Source organism: Patella vulgata, chromosome 3 (assembly GCF_932274485.2).
Source record: "Patella vulgata chromosome 3, xgPatVulg1.2, whole genome shotgun sequence".
Classification (NCBI taxonomy): domain Eukaryota; kingdom Metazoa; phylum Mollusca; class Gastropoda; family Patellidae; genus Patella; species Patella vulgata.
In genome coordinates this window covers 12,403,768-12,428,364 of record NC_065881.2, presented here as the reverse complement: position 1 = coordinate 12,428,364, position 24,597 = coordinate 12,403,768, and the positions used below count along the sequence as shown (strand labels likewise).

Below are 24,597 nucleotides of genomic sequence, written 5' to 3'. Positions count from 1 at the left end.
ACGCCATATTGGTTAACCCAAAACAGTGTCTCTCTAATTATTTTGACAATATGCCGGGCTGTTCCGGGTAGACGAACAATGTGAAAAATGAAATAAGAAATATAATACTTCCTGTGAAAAAAAAAATCCTTTTGCCTTCTAGTCAATCTGCATTGTGCGATAGTTTTCGTGCTTTAAATTGACGAATGGATAAAACGTTTAAAATCAGTGTAATAAACACTGTCTGGCAAAACTCTATGAGTAGTCATTCTGCTTTATGGGCGCCATATTTTTCGTGCCTCATTTAATTGATTTATCAGTTTTTCGGAACGTAAATTTCTGTAAATGCAACTGATTGAGCTCAGATGCGTATCGCAAAACCATATAATTAAGGCTACATTTGAGCACCTTCAGTTTGCTGTATTCACGGACTGAATTAACACCCCCAACATATACACCGACTGTCTTGTTATATAGGATACTGCATATATTGGTGGAATTGAACTATTTTTGGACTAGTATTCGTATTAAATATTCAACTTCCACATAATAGTTTGCAGAGGATTCATGTAGAGCAAGTTTTTAATTGTAACAAATGTAATGTAATATTCTTCTTAAATAAGCTTTAATTATCAATGGATGAAAAGTCATATAAATTCCTATTATATCTAATAAATAATAAAGCCCAGAGGCGTGCTGGGGCCTCCGAGGGTAGACAGACCAAGGGGGGGGGGCGTCACATGCCAGAATGGAAATGAAATGAAATGAAATGGGGTTTAACGTCCTACTCTTCTGCACCTAACCTGGGCTAATTGAAGACGGGCATACGCCATACAGTGTGCTATGAGGGAAATTTTGTCCGGGCAGCGGCGCTACGACCTACTCTTATATCGAATTCCAACTGCCAAGGGATCTTTTACGTGCACGCCAATGTGTACACGGGACCTCGGTTTTTCGTCCCATCCGAACGACTAGGCAGCTGTCCTTGTCTGGCCCTCCGTTCTGCATCACTGACAAGGGGAAACCACGCCGGAAAATCGAGATGAACTTTCTTGGCCAATGCAGGGATCGAACACCCGACCTCCAGGCTAGCGAGCCAGCGCCTTACCCACTTTGCGACGTGATCCCCCATGCTAGAATGGATTTGACGTATATTTGAGCTACGGCATACCATACATTGACACTTGGTTAAGGGATTATGATTAAGTCCTGAAGATGAGAACATAGTTAGCAACAATCAAGAACTAAACGACCTACGAGTAAAGAAAAACAAGCATCATTTTGAATATTATGGAAATATTAATCCGGTTGTGAAATCTAATCTGTAAGTCATCAGTCCCTTGGCTGAAAATGTCAACAGGCATATTCTGGTCATTGTCCGTCGCACACAAATGCAATTTGTATGTCAGTATGGTTGATAGATTTATTTGGCACACCATAATAAATCAAATCATAACATATTTTTTTAGAACTAATTTGGGGGGCGCCTTTAACATTGGGGCTCTTGGCTGCAGTCTGGTCAGCACCCCGCTTAATCTGGGCAAAGTGGAAATGACTAAACAATCTACCAAAATATGAGCCTCTGTCACTTTCTCCAGAAATTTGTGCCACAATCCTACATTTCTTGATTGGCCCAGGGCAACAAGTACAGTTACAACTTATCGGTTGTCAGAGGCGGCTGGGCCTCAGACCACCAGCGAGTTAATAAATCTCTGAATAGTTCGAGTTGAAGTTCCAGGTTTAACCGCTATGTGTCCTAATCACCAAACGAAATGGATGCCACGCAATTCTCGGACAGGCTGTAATCTGAAAAGTGTCTATCCTATCCAAGAGCTATCCATCTCGTTGGAAGGGCTAAAAATCTACTTGTTTCTGAGCTTACTTTCATTCCAGGGTCAAATATAATCACTTGAACCATAATAATATTCCATCATATTCCGAGGGCCGCACACAGGATTTTTTTCTGGATTACTTTTCGAGCTTTTTTCCCCAACTTGTTGACCAGTTTTCCTTGAGAAAACCCCAACTTTCGCCCAATTGTCCATTAAAAAACTACATATTCTATCTTACTGCATTGACGGGATGTGGTAAGCTGGACGTCTGTAAAGTGGGTTGATCGATAAATTTTCAAGGAAGCAATTGTTGTTTTTAGGACTCTAGCCGATGAGGCTACTTTCCCACCCGAGAACCTCAGGCAACCAATCTGTTTTATGTACTACTTTCGTAATGAAACATTACTATGTTAACCACTTCCTGGTGGCTGAAGACTTATACCGAATGCGTATTCGGAAAAAATGTCCCCGAGAAAATGTTTTTTCCGACAATCGATATTCGAGATGTCTTCTGTTGCACAAATTATGCTGCACTGTGTAAGAACTTGCATCCTTTGATCTGAAGATTGTAGATGGAAAAGTATCATTTGCACTATTTCAAAGTAAACCTGCATTTTCGTATATCATCCCGTAATTTGTGATTAATGACAATGACTGTGGAAATAATATGGGTTGAGGAACGGAAGGTCTATGTTCGTCACGTGACTGGACAATTCCACCCCCATCGGGCACAGTTTACTCTTCTAATTTTTCCGGTAGCTATTTAGTAACCCGGAGTTTGAAAAAAAAAAATTTTGGGGGGGGTGGGGGGCTATTTGTAAAACGAACATCGTAATGACCTTGACCTTCCTTCATCGGCGCTCACTTGGTCCAAACCCGCACACAGAGGACCAGGCTCCGGGTTACCTATTTAGGGTGTTTTCCGGTATTTAGGGTGTTTTCCGGTATTTAGTGTTTTTCCGGTGTTTTCCGGTATTCAGTATAAGATGGTGTTTTCCGGTGTTTTACGGTATATAGTATTGCCGAATTTTCTTTCCGTCCACATTTCGATTATTTCTCCACACTCCAAGACGTGAAAGTATTTATCGCCCAAGAGTTCCTTGTAAAGTATTTTTGGGTACAGTCCACTTAAAACAGTCGGTCAAATCCTTCTGTGAACATACCGAAAACCTTCAATCACAGTTCACTGTCATAATTATCGGAAAAGATTGCCTTTTGATCCAAATTTTCTCCAGGCCTTGGATACATCCACATCGATATTTGCATTCACATCTATTCCATCGTCAATATGTTGGCTAAAAAGAATTGATTATTTGCCTGACTTCGTATTACTCTCCATTTTGTTTTTGCTTTCAATTCAATTACTCCAAAAAGGGGACGTATAAACAAAAACATGCACGTACATTCACGTGATTACTTCCGTAATGTTCGCTATTTGGCGGAAACTATCGAGCAATTATCCAATCATTGTTGCCTTTTAATGGAACATTAAATTTAAGGGTGAAATAGCGTTGTATATGTCGGATATAAACCTACTCTCGCTCGCCCGCGTGTTCTCTATCATATCAACCTCGGGTAGGTTAATATCCTATGCCCGTCTTCATTAGCCCAGTCGGAGCAGAACAGTGGGACGTTAAACTCCATTTCATTTAGGTTCAGACAGATTGAGATGCAATTAATTATTCTACAGAGATTAACTGGGTTTTTAACAAGCATCAACAAATTTTATTTCATTTCCTTGAATTTTATTAACGCTAAAATAATCGCATAATCAACTTCTTTTTGCGTTTTCGAGTCACTGACATGCTGAACCACCTGAAAAAAAGTTGGTGTTTGGAGAAGTGTTAGGTATTTTGTTTTGTTTTAGGTATTAATATAAGTTGACAAGCAGGTGTCGGTCTTTGAAGAAATGTTACAAGTTTTGATGTGCCGTTGTATCTCGTTATCCAGTTGGTACAATGAGTTGAACCACCGCTGTAATCTACTGTCTTATAAACTTTACTTATCACCTCCAAGTTATAGTTCTTTGTGCCCACTGCACAGTGTATTTAAACTCAAAACAAAGTAAAAGTTCAAAGTTTATTAGAATAATAACCGCTGAACTCTATCCCATATTTGAAACACAGTGAAATTCACAACAGTCAACCGATGTACATACTAAATCATATATGTATTAGAAAAACAGTTTACTGAATGGGTTTAGATATCCGCATCTAACCGCACATTAACAAATTCACGGAATTCACTGGTTTTCAAGTTGTTTGGGGTCACATCCTCAAACAAATACCGAATAAACCGTCCACACTTGGAAATGACAACACGCCATCATTATATTTTTACCGCGAACTCTCAAACCGAGGCTCGGATTAAGACCGCCAGTAAGATTTTCCGAAAACCAGTGAAACCGAAAGTAGACATCAAACTCTACCCTTATACATTTTACAAAATAACACTATTAAACATATACTAAAGGGATATGGTAGCTACACCAGCCCCTACATAAAAATGACAGTAAACATTTTTATGTACAAAAAAACCAATTAGCTACCATTTTAATTCTTATGGCTAACTCAATAATAAATACAAATTACAGATTTCCAAACAGTTACTTTAACATACATGTACATCAATAACTAATTATCTAAGATAACAGGTTCGTCCAATTCAAGTAAACATACTTTATGAATTGGTCGAGTAAGAACCACATAACCATCTTTAATATTAGCATCCTTGTGATGCTTTGCACAAGTCGCAACGGTTGCTTTTGTTTTAAGCTTAACGGTGCGCACAAACCCATCCTTAGACACAAATACTTCCACAATTCGAGCCAAGGGCCACTGACCGCGTGGGTAATTATCATCCGCTAAAAGCACTAGATCCCCAATGCAAATGTTACGTTTGGCGTGATTCCACTTAGATCGTTCCAATAATGTAGGCAAATATTCCTTTACCCATCGGCGCCAAAAAACATCACTCAAATATTGGGCCTGTTTCCATTTACGTTTTAAATATAAGTCCTTCTTTTCGAATATACCAGGGGGTAAACTATTACTACATCTAAGATGCAACAAATGATTTGGTGTTAAAGGCCCGTCGTCTAAAACACTATCACTGTTTCTCGTTAACGGCCTACTATTCAAGATAAACACCACTTCAGCTACAACAGTTAATAAAACTTCATCCGAAACTAACTGTTCCTTTAATACAGATTTTAATATTTGGCGTACTGAACGAATCATTCGCTCCCACACACCACCCATGTGGCTGGCCGCAGGTGGATTAAAATTCCAAGTTATATTCCGCTGAACACAAAATCTAGAGAGTTTAGACTGATTAAAATCCTTAAGTGCCTCTTTAAGTTCCTTATCCGCGCTTGTGAAATTCGAACCATTATCGCTCCATATCTCCTCTGGTTGACCACGAACACTAACAAATCTCCGTAAGGCATTTATCATAGAATCCGTGTTTAGTGAATGTGCAATTTCTATATGCACAGACCTTGAAGTCATACAAGTAAAAAGGCAGCCGTACCTTTTCACAACACTTCGTCCCTGTTTCACTAACAAAGGTCCGAAATAATCAATTCCAACGCACGAAAACGGTGGTTTATCAGCAACAAGTCTTTGTTTCGGTAAATTGCCCATAAACTGAGTTTCGGTTGGCTTAGATCTCCTCTGACAGGTTACACATTTTGAAAGTATCCGTCTTACCGCTGATCGGCCTTTTATTATCCAAAACTTCTGTCTTAAAGTGGCAAGAACCGTTTCTTGTCCCATATGACCGACACTAACATGACACTCTCTAATTATTAAGTCCGTAACCGAGTGTTTGTATGGCAAAATTACTGGATGTTTCGCCAATCCATCAATTGAAGCATTCTCCAATCGACCTCCAACACATAACAGTTCATTTTCCAGTTGAGGATTCAATTTAACCAACGAAGATCCAACTTCCTTTAATGACGATTTATTAGACTCAGATTCTAAACTTAAAGCTTTATACGTCTTTGGAAAATCTCCTTTCTGGACAAATTTAATTATTTGCGATTCGGCATAACTTATTTCTTGTACAGACAAATATTTTAATAACTGTCTTGGTTTACTCCCGTTTAATCGTTCCGACACTTTGTCTCTTAAAATAGTCTTTAGACGTATCAGATAAGCAACAGCTCTTTTTAATTTCCACCAAGATGAAAAATATTCAAACAGTTTATCAAACAAAGTTCTGTCCGGGACATTAACCGTAGCATACACTTGAGCTTCTTTACGTATTTCTGGATCAGTATCCATCATTTCCGGAATGTTCACTTTATCCGGCCAAAACAACTCATCACGATACAAAAAGTCAGGTCCCGTTAACCACCTATCGTTTTGAATAAACGATTTCATCTTTAACCCTTTAGACCCGTCGTCAGCGGGGTTAATGTTCCTGTCAATGTACCTAAATTGAGAGGGGTTTGAACCTAAATGAATAACGGTTAACCGGTTTGATTCAAAAGTGTGAAAACGTTTAGTTTTATTGTTAATACACTTAAGAACCGACATTGAGTCAGTCCAATACACAACTTTGTTAATTTCAAAGTCAATTTCACTCTTTATCAAGTGACACAATTTCACGGACACAACAGCAGCCGATAATTCCAACCGAGGAATTGATATCTCCTTCAATGGAGCTAACCGAGCCTTGCCCATTACAAAAGCACAATGGATGTTCATATCTCTATCTACACATCGTAAATAGGCTACTGACGAATACCCTACTCTCGAGGCATCCGAAAAAACATGTAACTGAATATCTACAATATCACTTGAGTCTTGTAATTTATAACACCGAGGAACTTTAATCTCCGATAAACGATTCAAATCATTTAACCATCTAATCCACTGATTTTTATCAATGTCTGGAATTGAATCATCCCATCCTAATTGTTTCCTGCTTAACATTTGCAGCAATAGTTTGGCTTTCATAAGAAAGGGCGCAACAAATCCGAGGGGGTCAAACAGTGAATATGCAACAGAAAGAATACCCCTACGAGTCATAGGCTTGTTTAATGCGCTATTAGAAAGTTTATCAGCATTTTCCCAAACAAAACAATCCGATTCGGTATTCCACTTGATACCTAAAGTACTTTGGGTTGGCAACTTTTCAATGTCAAGGTTAACAACGGATTTTGCTCTCTCCGCTTCCGGAATGGTGGCTAAGAACTGTCTATCATTGCTACACCATTTAGTTATGTGGAATCCACCTAAAGACAAAAGTTCGGTCACTTCGTGATACAGCTTGGTTGCATTTGCTATAGTGTCTACCGATTTCATTAAGTCATCCACGTACATGTTATTTAGAACAGTCGAGATTGTTTCCGGATTAAATTCACTTTCATGAGTTTTGGCACACATTTTCAGACAAAAGTTCGCTATACAGGGAGAAGATGTTGCACCAAAAATATGTTTAATCATCCTATATTCTTCAACAGAACTAGACAAATCACTGTCTTTAAACCACAAAAATCGTAAAGCATCACAGTCCTTCGGGTCCACACGGACTTGGTGAAACATGGCCTCGATGTCCGAAACAATACCAATCTTATCCTGCCGAAATCGTAAGAGAACACCAGTTAACTGATTCGCTAAATCCGGTCCTTGAAGCAATTGATCATTTAAAGATGTATTGCGAAATATACTAGCACAATCAAACACAACCCTGACCTTATCAGGTTTTAAAGGGTGTGTTACCGGGTGAGTCGGTAAATACCAAACTGGCGATGTCGTGTTCACATCCTCTGCTGGCACTAATTCAGCATGACCACTGTCGATGTAACCTTGAATGGTATCCTTATACCGATCAAATAACGTTGGGTTTCGTAGAAATCGCCTCCTTAACCCGTTTAGTCTGTTTTCAGCCACGGTCCTGTTATTTGGAAGATAGGGAGTCACGCTTTTCCACGGAAGGGCTACTTGGTAGTGGTTATCAACTTTAGTTAAACTGTTTTCTATAATTTCCAGAGCTCGCTTATCACTAACCGACATTCCTACTTTATTATCAACTTCAAGATCAGCAAAATCTGTGGTCCACAAACGATCAAGTTGATGTTTTAAAAGTTCATCCGAATCTGTTACCGGTTCGACTTTTAAATAGTTTACTGTAAAATCATCACAACTTTTCGAGTCATTTAAAGGTCCAAGAATCATCCATCCCAAATTATACCGAACGGCAATCGGATCATGTTCATTTCCTGAAGAGCGAGATTCAAGGGGGATAAACAAACTGGGATTCTCCTTTAATCCAACTAATAAACTTACTTCAGGAATATCGACGTGTCCCAACGAAATATCATCTAAATGGGGATAACTCTTGATATCATCCGTCATCGGGATACAATTTTTAGTAATAGGTAAGTTTTTAACAGTTTTAACATTTTCTAGTTTATACGACACAGTTCCGTCTAACGATGAAACAACAATATCAACATTTCGGCTGGTAATTTCCGTTGAACCGGTCACACCAGTCAAGGTAAGTTTTTGGGTATCATCATTCTCGTGGATCTCCACGTTGTTTTCAGCACATAAACTTAATTCACTGGCAGTATCCTGTACGAGGTAAGTCGTAAAGGATTTTCCTTGACCTATTTTTAGTCTTACGGGTATAACACCTAAAGAAATGCGAGGGACGCCAGCCCCAGTAGCGGCTGTAACCGATCTATTACTTGCAACTTCCTTTAGGTTAGTGTTTTCGGTTGTAATGTCCTTCCTAAAGGCAGAAAAATCGGCACCGTGTAATAGTGTATTATGGTTCCTCATACAGCCTTTAATTTGACAAACAAATGTTTTATCACAAACTTTAGCAACATGACCAGTTCGTAAACAGCTGATACAAAGTCTGTTCTCAAAGACAAATTTAACACGATCTTGATTAGACATATTGAGAAACTTTTCACAATTCCAGATATTATGTGACATAGAACAATGTAAACATTTCACATTAGTAGCACCCTGCTTACTAACAGTGTCCTTTGGTTTAAACAAAGGCTTCCTTTCCTCCGTTACAAGTGTAGTTACAGGCCTACTATAAAATTTTCGTTGCTTACTATTATTATTATCTTTAAGTTTATCATTATAATGACTGTGATTATTAGAAAGTAAATCTTCTCCGTATTCGTTGTTAACTAACTTCGCACGGTTCTTTATAAATTGCATAAAATCATTAAATTTTGGGCGAGAACCATTATCCAAGATTTTACCCGCTACTTCTACCCATTTGGCTTTCATATGTAAAGGCAACTTTTTATTTAATGATCTGATTGTATTAATATGGTTTAAATCTGTCACATATTCTGGTCCCATTCCCGATAATACTCTGTACGTGTCTTCCAAATTACGTCCGAACTCCAACAACGACGCACTGTCTGCGACTTTAATTGGGGATAAATTCTCAAGTTTTTTCAAATGAGCGTCTGCTACAATGTGTGATCGACCGAAATTTTCTAGTAATGTTTTTCTAGCTGTGACATACCCCTCCTCGGGTGGTAAATTTACGCAACTTTCTATCGCGTCGCGTGCCTTAAAAGTACAATGTTGTATCAATAACTGCAGTCTCCTAGAACTGTCTGAGTTTTGGCTTTCTAAACATGTTTCGAAATTATGAATGAATGATGCGTATTTCAGCGGATTCCCATCAAAGTGTAGATATTCCAACTTTGGTGTTAACATAGCTTCACACAATTTTGTCATCATGTCACTGTTATGTGAAGAATTTACATAACCGTTTGGGGACTGCTTAACTTGTTGATTTACATTTACATTATCAACGTTTACATTATTATCATCATCGAATTGAATCAAATCAGAACTTAAACTATAATTTAATAAACCTGTACCTGTATTTGGTAAGTTAGGTAAAGGGTTAATATGTTCATGCATTGTGATAGGATTTCGTTGAGAAAGTACAAACGGATTATTATTATGATTATTATCAATATGATTTACAGACATATTATTTGACACAGCAGATTGAAAATGCCCTGATGAAATATTACTAACAGGCGGTGGTACAGTGAAATAAGGTCGAACAACATTATTCACATGTGGATTAAAATAAGTAGCAGTGTTTACACCAGTACTTTCTGCTGTATGAACAGGTAAACAATGATTAAATCTATCATATGGCATAGAGTAAACAGTATAAGGCCTATCATGCATAGATGAAGGAATATTAACAGATGTAAACAAAGGTAAATTATTAGAGCTACAATAGGCACTACTTGACATAAACACAGGTAAATTACTGGAGACAGTTATAGGTAAACTATCTGATATAGAGGCTGACAAACTCGATGAGACAACACTAACAGGATTAAATTGTTCAACAGGAGGGGGTGGGACATATACATTATTAGCATACATGGCAGAATTAGCATTAGCAATACTAGTTTGCAAGTTCATTTTTAAGGGAGATTCAAAATTATCAAAGTCATTAACATAAGGAACAGTAGACACATCTTTTCTTTTTTCTTCATCAGATTCTTCATCCGTGTAAACTTTGAGGCTAACTTCTGCCTGTTCTTCCTCCATTTTTGCTTCCATTAACTCTGATTGGTGCTTTAATTCTGACATTTTCTGTTCTAATTCATGTTTTTTCTGTAACTGTGTTACCTTAAGCTTAGCCAAGGCTAACTGTTCTTTCTTCTTCAAACGAACTGAGCTTGAATTGTGACTATCAACACTACCGAATAATGAATTCTCATCAGACTTTTTCTTCATTTTATCGTTTTGCCACGAAATTGTCAATTTGTCAAATTGTGTTTTCTGTAACAATTCACTCTCGTATAATTGACGAGATGCGTCTTCATCTTCCGTGTCCACCAAATCTTTATAAATATTCTCGTGACATCGAACAAAATTCTTCCACGCACTTTCGTGTTTTGAGATCCTATACTCAATATTACAAAATGAGTCCTTAGTAGTTATAAGATACCGAATCTCTTCTTTCAGCTTTCGGACTTGTGTGAGATATATATCTCGTTCCCTATAAAGTTCATTCCTCCTAGAGACATTCGGGAACTTGTCAATGTCGAGATCCATACTAAGTTCACAAGTAGGCCTTAATGTCAACAAAATAATAAAGCACCAAAACATGAATTACGTCATATAAAAACACACCAACTGTTGAATGGTAAAACACACCAGTCTTAATGTAGGTCCGCTTACAACTTGAAAACTTCATGTGCCCACTGCACAGTGTATTTAAACTCAAAACAAAGTAAAAGTTCAAAGTTTATTAGAATAATAACCGCTGAACTCTATCCCATATTTGAAACACAGTGAAATTCACAACAGTCAACCGATGTACATACTAAATCATATATGTATTAGAAAAACAGTTTACTGAATGGGTTTAGATATCCGCATCTAACCGCACATTAACAAATTCACGGAATTCACTGGTTTTCAAGTTGTTTGGGGTCACATCCTCAAACAAATACCGAATAAACCGTCCACACTTGGAAATGACAACACGCCATCATTATATTTTTACCGCGAACTCTCAAACCGAGGCTCGGATTAAGACCGCCAGTAAGATTTTCCGAAAACCAGTGAAACCGAAAGTAGACATCAAACTCTACCCTTATACATTTTACAAAATAACACTATTAAACATATACTAAAGGGATATGGTAGCTACATTCTTATGATCGTGGGAGTGACTCTCCATATTTCCTTTCTTAGTCGTTTGATGAACAGCCAGCATGGTAGCCGTACAGTCAATCACGGTCATATTTCCAGTCCGTGCAAACAGAACTAGCCAATTATCGTAAGCCGTAAGTCCAATAGCAAGCTCTGGAATCGTCTCCCAAGGGAAACTGTGGTCCGTTATAAAATAATCCTCCGCGTCTGTATTAAAAAGTCGTCCCCTTTTTGAAATCCTATGAAGGTTATGAAAGGTTGACGATTCAGCCAGAGTCACATTAAGAACATTTGTTCTTTGTCCAATAATTAACAGAGATTTATTTTTGGGTAAAGATGGCGCAGAATTTACAGCCGTTATTGTTTTTATCAACCCATCGTCAAATAAAATATCACTATTAACATAGGCATAGAAACTCGATCTGTATTTGTGTTTAACTTGTATGTACATATATTTCAGTATGGGCACATTATAAGGTGACATATGAAGAAGAGGCAGGTATTCCCAACCGTATTCAATAGCTTGTGCAATAACAGCAGATTCATTAGTAAATACAACTGGTTGGACGTGCGGCTTAAATTGTTTCCAGTTCAGAAACGTATTTGTGTGGACCGTTGTTTTATCGGGGTCCATTTTCCACGTGGTGAACAGAACCAATAATAAATCTGCAGACCTGTTCGACTTTTGAAGTTTGTTGGATATCTTCCAGTATCGGGTATCCAACCATCCTTGTTGAATAAACAAAAGACAGACACACACCAACAGGACTAAGTACCATACCTTATGACTGCTTACCAGGAACATCTGTAAGAATAATATAGTGTTTTAAAATACACATGTGACGTCATCCTTTGATGTTGGCGTACCATTATTTCCAATAATGTACGGGCAACTTGCCAATCGTACATTATCTATACCAGATGAAATATTTGACTCGAGTGACATATTTCATTGAAAAGCACGTGTGGGATAGTGTCTGTATTTTAAATTGTTTAATTGTGTCGAGCTAAAAACATTGCGTAATATATTGAAACAACACTCGGCTAACGCCTCGTGTAGTATCATTATATTACTTAATGCCTCGCTCTCGACCATTAAGTGATGGATAATGACCGAAGACTGTCCATTATGTAAATAGAACAAATGAGGGGTGTTAGCCCCGAAGTCTAACGCCCCTCAGTTGTTCATTCTATTTACATAATGGACAGTCTGAGGCTATTATCAAACTTAAAACATAGCACCATAGAAATACAAATAATGGATAGTTTTCTCAAAGAACAAGCATCAAAAAAATGGATAGATCTTTAAAACAACATGCACCTGCACATGAATGCATGTTGTACAAGTTTATACGGTTAATGACATTCATTCTCAGTTAAAGGGAGATAACTCCTGTTTTAAAAATGCTTTAGTTTAGAGATTATGTTGGCATATGGACACAGTTCACTAAAGATTTCCCCATTGACTCCAATGTTAATCCTCGTATCTTAGACCGGCTCTAACTTTTTCCCAAATTTTCGTTGGGTAGAACGCTTTCTACCACAGATGGAGCAACATGTGGCAACCACTTGCCCAAAAGCACGTATGAGGTTCTTCATGAAAAACTTGAGATACACAAGCTGGAAGTACAGACAAGTAAACATGCAATTTCAGGCCCTACATTTCAACCTAACCAACCTCTCAACTCTTGTATCCTCCCGCATCAAAATTATGAATATTCACCAAAGCCTGGCAGAAAATGTATTTTCAAACCCTTTTCCTCGATTCTACACCAAAAAGTCAACAAAAATCGCCATGCAAAAGGGGGAAAAAGGAAAAGGGAGAGGAAGACTAAATATAGCTTTGGCCCTTGTTTCGTGGGTGACGACGTAGGAATATTTGGTGATCTGTGTCCTATATAGGGGTGAAACTTCAGGTATCACCAAAAGGCCCTTTTTATTTCCTTCCCATGGGTTCTGACAACAGGCCGGTGAAAGAAAATCAAAATCAAAGAATAACTGTAAAAATGATGGCCCTTTAAGCACACATGCTGCTTTATGTACACTGGTGCATCTCAGGTCCATAGGCCTTTTGTGCTAAGATTTAAAAATCTTTCTTATCAAAGGCAGTATCTGAGTTCTGTGAAAAAATTAGACAAGTTACAAAGAAACTACATACAAAACACTCATAATTTTGAATTTTTTTCAAAAATATAATTTTTTACTGCCATGTGATGAAAAATGTACAAAATTTACATGTAGCATCTCTCAAAATACCAATAATTTTCCACTTTTTTAAATATCCTGACGGACAAGAAATATATTTTTAGAATCTGTGGACAATATGCAAACGGAAAAAATGCAAACCAGTTGCAATGATTGTAATATTAGAGATCTATACTGAAACATGTATGCCTACCCCTGAACATGCCACTGATTGAATTAATCTAATCTATGGTTGCAGAACTTACATTACCAAAGGAATCTGTCTAACAGCTATGTTTTACCATCCCTGGCTAACATATGCACATATAAACTAAAATAGGTGCAATAAATATGAATTATGGTTAAAAATAGGCCTTAATAATTGAATGAAAAAAATGCCATATTTGGTCTATGATCACCCCTCTCTAACAGAAGAGTCACAGAATACACAATTTTCACAAATTTGGGAATATTTCAATGTTTCCAACATCTCAAACCTCAGAGGCATATTACAAATTTGTATTGCAATCCTTGTGCTGAAGCAAGATGTCTGGAACTTTACATTAATTTCCTGAAAAAAGAAGTCAAAAAAGTAGTCATGACAGAGTTGACAACATAAAAAGAGGCCTGAAAAGGAGAAAAATTAAAATTTTATTGTTTTATAGGCAACATAAATGCAGCAAACACCACAAATGCTGGATTTTGATAAGAAAATATTGAACATTTAACTGACATTTACACATCTACACCAGTTTTATATCTGGGTCTGGTCTCATTGGCCTGAAATGCCTCAGTGTTCTACGTTTGACTCTGAACAAATAAGGGTTAGAAATCCTTGAAATGCACAAAAAAAATATTTTTGTGTGAAAAATAACATTCTTAGCTGTAATTCAACCACAAATTCCAATTAAGATCATTTACATGTCAACACAGGTGCATTTAAATCCCTCAAAACACATTAATAGAAAAGGGTTGGGCATTTATTGCCTCTCTAAACAGAATGATGGAGTAAAAAATGTCTAGAAAGGCTGGGATATTGCTTCCTACATGAAGGAAATGTAAGAATTTAATGTTTCAAAGAAGAAAAAATGCTTATTCTGGGTAAAATAGTGGCAAAATTGAGCCAACCCCTGTTTTGAACATTTTGTACAAACCCATCTGCTGTACATTATTAACTCAGTGTTACCAATTTTCAATTTTCTGTAGGAAAGCTGGAGCTATTTCTAAACCTGACAAACATGTAGATCCCATCTAAGTTATATTAGCAAAGAAAATATGGGCATTTTTAGACATTTTGACTCATTTTAGTAGTCATGAAATATTAATTTCTACATCGAAATGGGGGGAATCTCAAGATTTTTTGTGAATATTCCTGATCTTTAGACAAAATTTGGTGAAATTTCAATACTGTTCACTTTATTTGTGCTTTCTGAGACTGAATAAGCCAACATTGGGCATTAGAATATTTTACTTACTGTTAAAAATTCAATAAAAATTGAAAAATGAGAAATTTGCAGTAAAATCACAATTTTTCTTCAAAACTTTGATTTTTTTTTTTTTAATTAACTTTTTTTAGTTTTTCTGTAGCCAAACTATTTTATTCATATTTTCTGAGAATTTAATCTTCATATTTTCAAAACTAAGGCATATCAGTGACAACCTTATCACACACAGACAGGACACAGTTCACTAAAGATTCCCCATTGACTCCAATGTTAATTCTCGTATCTTAGACCGGCTCTAACTTTTTCCCAAATTTTCGTTGGGTAGAACGCTTTCTACCACAGATGGAGCAACATGTGGCAACCACTTGCCAAAAAGCACGTATGAGGTTCTTCATGAAAAACTTGAGATACACAAGCTGGAAGTAGAGACAAGTAAACATGCAATTTCAGGCCCTACATTTCAACCTAACCAACCTCTCAACTCTTGTATCCACCCGCATCAAAATTATGAATATTCACCAAATCCTGGCAGAAAATGTATTTTCAAACCCTTTTCCTCGATTTTACACCAAAAAGTCAACAAAAATCGCCATGCAAAAGGGGGAAAAGGGAGAGGAAGATTAAAAATAGCTTTGGCCCTTGTTTCGTGGGTGACGGCGTAGGAATATTTGGTGATCTGTGTCCATATGCCATCTGAGAGTTCTAATGTTACCCATATGTAAATCTCTACTGTCTAGTATTAATAAAACCCGATACAAAACATGGTCTGACGAGAAGGATGGTGAAGGTAGAAGTATGGATGATAAGGAAAAGACCAGAAAGGTACGTGGAGGGCAGAGGGGATTTGTGAAGAAAACCGTATCAAGTTAATGAATTGTTAGCATCAATCAGTCATCGATCAGCTTGTGACGAAAATGTCATTGAAAGACTGCAGGGTTTTAAACAGACTTTAAAAGATAAAGTAGATGCCCTTAGAAATTTAGATGAAAAGATTTTGGACTGTCTTGATGAAAATAATGATATTGAAACAGAAATATTTGATAGTAGCGAGTTTTGTAAATTTATTTTCAAATCTTTAATTAGAATTGATCGTGTTTTAGAGGCGGAACCTGTCCCAAAGCCTGATCAGAATATCAGTCAAAATCAGTATAAGGATATAGCACCTACAAGTCATGAAATTATTCCACCAGCCAGTCTCGACACAGCAGGTGTCAGCAATCAAAGTCACAGTCAAACTACTACAAGTCGTATCGACAGGGCAAGTAATAATTCAAAGGCTCGCCTGACAAAGTTGACACTTAATAAATTCTCAGGTGATTCTAAAGAGCGGAAATTGTTTTGGTGTAGTTTTTCTGCTGCTGTAGACAGTAATGAATATTTAACCAAAGTTGACAAATTCAACTATCTTAGAAGTTTGCTTGATGGAGTAGCAGCATCTTCAATTGCCGGCATTACCCTGTCGGAGAAAAATTATGATTCAGTAGTGAAATTGCTGATAGATTCGCCAATGCCCAGGTGATTATATCCAGCCACATGGATGCATTACTCGGTCTTAACCCACGGTGGCTAAGTGGGTAAGACGCTGGCTCGCTAGCTGGAGGTCGGGTGTTCGATCCCTGCATTGGCCGAGAAAGTTCATCCAGATTTTCCGGCGTGGTTTCCCGTTGTCAGTGATGCTGGATGGAGGACCTCACAAGGATAACTGTCTAGTCGATCGGATGGGACGAAAACCGAGGTCCCGTGTACACATTGGCGTGCATGTAAAAGATCCCTTGACAGTTGGAATTCGATATAAGAGTAGACCGTAGTGCCGCTGTTCGGGCAAAATTCCCTCATAGCACACTGTATGGCGTATGCTCGTCTTCATTAGCCCAGTTCGGAGCAAAACAGTAGGACGTTAAACCCCATTTCATTTCATAACCCAGTCAAGGACCCCAACGATTTAAAAAAAAAAAACAACCTAGATTGTTGTTTGATACTATTGAGACAAACATTAGAAATTTACAGAGTTTGGGAATGTCAACCGAGTCATATGGAAGCCTGCTTATCTCACTAATCCTTCAGAAAATTCCTGAAGAATTAAGCTTGCTTATTACCCGTCAATTCAAATCTGAGAAGTGGAAGTTTAAGGAAATATTATCCGGAATCAAATCTGAATTAGGGGCTCGAGAACGCTGTTGTCTGAAAACTGTCGATAGAAACTGTCGATAGATTTAGAAATAGGGAAGATCTACATAAACCAAGACCAAGGCCCTTTACCGCAGCAACCTTGTTTACTGATAACAAGAAAGACTTAAATAGCAGTAGTGTAAGTGACAGATCGGGAATTTTCAAACATACTAAAATGCACCCTATGTGAAAAATGTACAAATATTCTTTGCAACAAACGGGTGTGAATACTCACGAGTATTTCGCCATGCCTTTATAACAACAATGATCTGTGATTGTCGCACACAGAGTTTTGCGGAAACAGAAAAATGTATAAAACTAGAATGGGGAAAAACGACCCTCGCTGCCAATACATAGTTACAAACTTTCACACAAAACTACTCTAGCACAATGAAGTTTGTCAGATTGCATTTAATATGTTTATATATCTCGTAGATTACATGACAACCTTATTTTAGAATCTCAACTATAATATTATGACTGCAGGTCTTACGACATGTATTTATCGAGAACAATAATTACAAAAATAACCATGCATGTTGCTATAACACATATTGTCCTATACAGAATATAACTTGCGGTGTTTAGAAAGTGTCTATTCACTACTGAACAATCGCGTTATTTTTAATACATAAATATCGATCAAAGCGATCGTGGATATTTTTTTAACTTATATTTTGTCCTAATCTCCTAACCAATCCTTTACAACAGCTGTTATTTTAAGAAGGATAATTCAATTTGACAATTTCTGTAGATCTTCCAATATCCCAATCTTTATACCTTTTAATGATTTTAAATTTTCTATAAATTCATTTATATATGACCGATGGAAACGGTCTTGGGATCTTGCAGACACAAAAATAAACTTCGTCACATTAGGAATGAATGAATGAAATGGGGTTTAACGTTCTACTGTTTTGCTCCGAACTGGGCTAATGAAGACGGGCATACGCCATACAGTGTGCTATGAGGGAAATTTTTGCCCGGACAGCGGCACTACGGCCTACTCTTACATCGAATTCCAACTGGCAAGGGATCTTTTACGTGCACGCCAATGTGTACACGGGACCTCGGTTTTTCGTCTCATCCGAATGACTAGACAGCTGTCCTTGTCAGGCCCTCCGTCCTGCATCACTGACAAGGGGGACCACGCCGGAAATCTGGGTGAACTTTCTCGGCCAATGCAGGGATCGAACACCAGACCTCCAGGCTAGCGCGCCAGCGTCTTACCCACTTAGCTACCGTGACCCCCTCAACACATTAGTAGATTAGCCATACTCCTATAGAACCTGCAGGAGAGATGAAGATTTTTGTGTCGCTCTCGTATTGGTCATACCTTTTAAACTAATATTTTCAATTTGAAGCAAGAGCCTCAACCACAATGTGAACACTGTCATGTTCCCTGACAAGCACATTTTGATTGAGTGCAATCATCTCAAGAACGCAAGTTCAAACTAGTACTGTTGGCAGTCACTACGTCAATTGTTTGCTCAACCGGATCTGTATGGAAAATTTTTCAAAATTTTTATTATAAATTTGAATTGTATAGATGTATCCCGTATTTTCGTTTGAATATTTATATATAAAACGGACATATCTTTTTTAACGTCGAAACACGTATTGTTTCTGTGTTTTTATTATACGCCCAGATGTTCATGTGGATGTATATTGTCGTCGCCCCTGTCCGTTCGTCCATCCACAATTTGTTTGTGGACCCTCTACAGGTCACAATTTTTATCCGATTTTGACAAAACTTGAAATATAGGTCTATCTCCCAAAGATCCCGGTTCCTTTCGATATTGGCATGTATCGCGCCATAACTCCATGGATTATGGCCCCTGATTGTGAAAAAATCACGTTTTTAGCTTGTGGAAACTCTAGAGGTCACAATTTTGATTCGATTTTGATGGAACTTGAAATGCATGTTTATAACCCAAAGATCTTGGTTCCTTTCGATATTCGTAACTTCCTGAATTATGACCCCTGATTGTACGAAAAATCGCCTTTTTAGCTGGTGGTCCCTCTAGAGGTCACAATTTTTATCCTGTTTAAAAAATATCAAGGTTGTTGACTCTCTAGATGCCACAGTTTCTATCCGAATTGGATGAAACTTTAAAAATATGTTTTTATCATAAAGATCTTGGTTCGTTTTTATCATCACACATATCCGAACGTACTTTTCTGGATAATGGCCCCTCATTGGTCGAAGCTTGTGGATTCTCTAGAGGTCACAATTTTTTTCCGATTTTAAAAACCGTTTAGATATATCACCAATCCACCATAATGAAGGTTGAATTCGGATTTCCGGATAATCAAAATGAAACCGCCCGACAAAATGGCCGCTCTTTGTACGCAAATTGTATATATGTATGTAATAAAAAGGTCATGGACCCTCTAGAGGTCACAATTTTTATCTGATTTTGATGAAACTTAAAACATTTCTTTATATTCCAAAAATCTGTCTCTTTTGATATTTGCGCATTTCAGACCATAACTTTCTGGATTATGGCCTCTGGTTGTACAAAAAATCGTTTTTGTTTTTAGCTTGTTGCAAAATGTGAGTGTACCCTGTCTGGCAGCCGCTGGTTATCCAATCGAGATGAAGCTTACAATATATGTCTATTTCCCAAATAACTCGGACACATGTTTTAGCTTGTTGCAAAATGTGGGTGTACCCTGTCTGGCAGCCGCTGGTTATCCAATCAAGATGAAGCTTACAATATATGTCTATTTCCCAAATAACTCGGACACATGTCTTACCTGAAATTCCTGAATTATTACCCCTATTCGTTCATCGGAGGACGAACTCCATCGATAATCAGTGCTCCACAAAACTCCGTACCGGAGTTATCCCCAGAAAACCTCCGAAAAGCAAAAGTTTTTAACAGATTTATATCAAATGTGATGTTCCAGAGTTCCACCCTTCTTCGAACACGATGGAGGCTACATATTTTAACAGATGTGGTTTATCTTCTATTTTTCTGCACGGTTTGGCAAATGATGACAGGTGTTTGTCATACAGTGCGCTATGAAGTAAATTTTGCCCAGACAAATTATTGACAATAAAGTTTTTTGACCTGCAATAAAGTCTTTTTTTTTACACTCTGTTATTCATGGAGGGTTGTAGCAGGGAAGAGCTCATCTTATATTCAGAGGAAATGAAATGAAATGAAATGGGGTTTAACGTCCTACTGTTCTGCTCCTATACTGGGCTAATGAAGACGGGCATACGCCAACAGTGTGCTAGGAGGGAAATTTTGCCCGGGCAGCGGCACTATCGCCTACTCTTATATCGAATTCCAACTACCAAGGGATCTTTTACGTGCATTCTAATGTTTACACGGGACCTCGGTTTTTCGTCTCATCCGAAGGACTAGACAGCTGTCCTTGTCAGGCCCTCCGTCCTGCATCACTGACAAGGGGAAACCACGTCGGAAAATCGGGATGAACTTTCTCGGCCAATGCAGGGATCGAACACCCGACCTCCAGGCTAGCGGGCCAGCGCCTTACCCACCTAGCCACCGTGGCTCCAGCAAACGAAAGAAAGTACAGGGTTTAAAGGATTTTAAATGGGTATTAATATATTCAACATAATCCTAACAGTTTTCAGATCCAATAATTATGTATCTTTAGATTATGTAATGCTGATTATATAAATGAAGGAAAATAAAACAGCGTCACTATCTGATATTTAGACTTACATTCATGCAAATTTTATAATGTCAATACGACCAATATATAACTTGCACAAAAAGTCTAAACACACTGTATCTCCCTTGAAAGTATAACGAAGCATTATACACATTTTAGCTATTGAGCCTACTTTCGAATATTTACCACATGAAAACACACCAATACAACTGGATTTAAATGTATATAATAATGTTTTCAATATTATAAGAGGGCTTAGAAACAGACACCCATTCAGATATTTACATTGAAATTTCAGTGTGCATACATATCTTTTTAAAATACCTAACGGTCTGAATTTTATAGAGAATTTCCTTAGAATCTTAACTGAATTTCCCTACATATTTAATGAAGTTAATAAAAACAGATTTTTTTTTATTTATTTATACACGTACAATAATGTTACAAACAAAACAGTTTTCCTTACAATCTAAAAAAGAAATTTTAGCTATTACCATACTTTTGGAGGGCTATGAAGAAACCTTGAAGTAATGAATATTATACACCAAAAAAAACCAAAAAAACGTAGGCCTAAAGATAAAACATGACTAGGCCTATATAGGCCTGTATAATTAGAAAATTGTTGATTCTAGACTAGCTGCATAGTTTTTATTAGGTTCGACGAAATATTACTATATCAAATAAAAACAAATTAGGTTTTATAATAAATGTTCCATGACGCATTCTCACTGAAAATGATTAATCAATAACTTACTTGTGTTATTGTTGTTAGGCCTGTGTACGAATGAAACATTAAACTAATCATATTTATACAAAATAACTTACACGTGTTTAAACATTCATTTCGGATATATCTTGGTAGTTGTTAGTTGTGCAGACGAAGTTTTGTTCTTATTTTATTCCGAAGCTCACAGGACTCCGGGGGGGGGGGCAATGGTTAGCACGTGCGCGCTGTATCATAAGGCCTTTCATTGAGTTAACTGGCGTGGTTTCGAATCCCCGGTTGTACGTGACAAGGAGTAGGATTGCCTGTCCAACCTCGTGGGTTTTCTCCGGGTCCTCCAGTTTCCTCCCACTGCTAAACCCCCTACGCGCAAGCGAATTATTGAAATAAAATTAAACCATTTGTTAGTCCCGAAATGACCTAGTTTGTGTCGAGTGGACGTTAAACCCCATTTCTCTCTCACACACAGGACTCCATACTCATTTCTTCAGCGTTTTATTTAACCGGAAGTAAGTTGTGGTACATCTTTCGCGCATGCGGTGTATAACATAAACGACCAGTCGGACTTCCTTTCTAGAACAGTTCTATGCCCAGACCCTCCGTACGTTGTAGACTAAGATAATCTGGGTCACCGAGACTATTACATCATGTGAATCAATATGTATAATATTCGAGGATATATTTATGTGTCAGTTTGTTGTAGTTGGTTGTTTTTGTTGTACTTCAACCGTCTTCATTAGACCAGTCCGAGCAGAACAGTAGGACGTTAAACCCCATTGCATTTTGTATTTATAGAGCGCCTGTACTCCAACAGTTTGTTGCTCAATGGTGTTTTTACATTATGGTAAAAATACGAAATAAAAATATATATAAAAAAATTAAATATCACGAATTAAATTTTTTTTTAAAAATTACCAATTGTCAACAAAACAATTAGAAACAAGTAAAATCTTGCGTGTTCTTAGAAAGTTCTAGATTTGAGTGTTTTTATAGAATCTTTTAATAAATATCTTTAACGAAAAAAATAGCTAGGCATATGAGTAGAAGAATTATGCACAGAATATCATAAAATTATTTGTATTTAAAAATGTACCAAAATTATTTGTAATGAACAAATAAAACATATCCTACAACACAGTGTGGAAGTAATTAGTAAAGGCTAATGCACACACGACAAAATAATAATCTAAAAAACATGTTGAATGCACTAAGCAGGCGTAAACGACTGTTTTTCAATTTGAACTTTTCACATATTTCACCAAACATAACTGATTAAAAATTACAATATTTTTTTTTTTTTCATTTTTTTTCAAAACTTTAATATAAATCACTTTACATACATTCATATTACATTATTATATGCTTTTAGTTTTTTGTCTATTTCAAGGTTCCAAACAATGAATCCATACGCTCTTTAACCTGGGTCTCGACAATACTGTAGAACAATCCATATTACATGTATTTAGTTGGAGAGATTTGAACTTAAAGTAGCTAAGTCTCAATATCATCCAAAGTTTTTCACGTTGAAAATACGAATTGTTTGTCAATTCGAACCAACATTGATGTTGTGATCTTACCAGGAAAAAGTAGGCTTCTGATGTCCAATATTTAAGACAAAATAACTATTGTACCATTGTTACACGAATCGTGTATCATAGTGTGTTTCAGCGTCATTTGTAACAAGTGACCAGAAAGAACGAGGCTAGACATATTCCACAACTCATGTCAAACGATGACACCACATCTTATCTGGAGAGCATGCGCAATAGACTAGAATAACCAGACGCTAGAAATTGCTATTCAGTTGAGACGCATGCCGTATTTCGCTGGACATAACTGAGTCCAAACGGAAACAATTGAATGTAAATCAATTTATATACAATCAGATTACATTATTATATGCGTCGCGACCCATTAGGATCAATTTCTAGGTCCCAAATATTAGCGATATAGCTCTTTAAACCAGGTTTTCGGAAATAGAATAATGCATATCATTTAGTGTTGAAATACAGCTAGTTGGAGAGATTTAAACTTAACCTGGGTTAACGGAAATACTGTAGATTAATTTATATAATTTATTGTTGAAAAATACATCTATAGTTGGAGAGATTTGAAATTAAAATAGATTTTCAGGAACTCCGTAGAATAATCCATGTATGTCAGTGATGAAATACATGTAATTTGAACAGATTGGCGGACTGAAGTAGGCATGGTTTAGATGGAGGGGAATTGATAGATTCTCCAATGAGACTGAGGATACAATAAGATATTGGCGAAAAAGAGGGAAAATAGAATATGCAAATATTCTTACTCCACACAACATAGCAAGTATGTATGTATTCCGAAAAGAAATATATTGATACATTTTATAAAAATATCATTGAAAGAGGTTTATGGTTACCTTTGTGATTCGATTTCTGTTTTTATTTCCTTGTAGAATTTGTTTAGGATAATACCACACGTTAAACCTCATTTCATTTCATTTCTGTTTGTGATAACCCATATCCAGTTACAGGCTGTTCACGAGGCTAGCGTCTTACTCGCTCTGTCAAGTATGAATGGATTACGATTACCTTGAATATTGTAATATTGACTAGTGATGTAAGCGATCCGTTAACAGGAGTTGTGGCTGGAGTGATTTTGCCGTACCTACGAGCTCCCAGAAGTTCTCTTTGTTAATGAAACAACAAAAACAATCCAAGTCTGAACAGTCCTACACATCGTCATTTTTGACATAAGCGACCCGGTTTCTCCTCTAGCTGTGAATACACCCAGCGTTTCACAATCATACAACAAGATGGCTAATAGTCGTGCTCCGAAACAGTGGACACTAACCAAACACGAAACAATCACGTCATATGAAGCATGGCGACAAAACTTACAGTACACATTATCTCTAGATCCAAATTTTGCTGCATATCTCATCGATGGTG

At 37.2% G+C, this 24,597-nt stretch overlaps 1 protein-coding gene across 1 annotated transcript; it reads right to left on the bottom strand.

Annotated features, from left to right (window-relative positions):
- Positions 1-543: 543 nt before the first annotated feature.
- Positions 544-24,597, bottom strand: LOC126816200 (uncharacterized). The gene is made up of 3 exons (XM_056099995.1): positions 24,066-24,597; positions 11,470-12,296; positions 544-9,656 (listed from the first exon to the last, which is right to left on the bottom strand). Exons 1-3 carry the CDS (start codon positions 24,135-24,137, stop codon positions 4,445-4,447), a joined length of 6,111 nt encoding a protein of 2,036 aa, XP_055955970.1. The 5' UTR covers positions 24,138-24,597; the 3' UTR covers positions 544-4,444.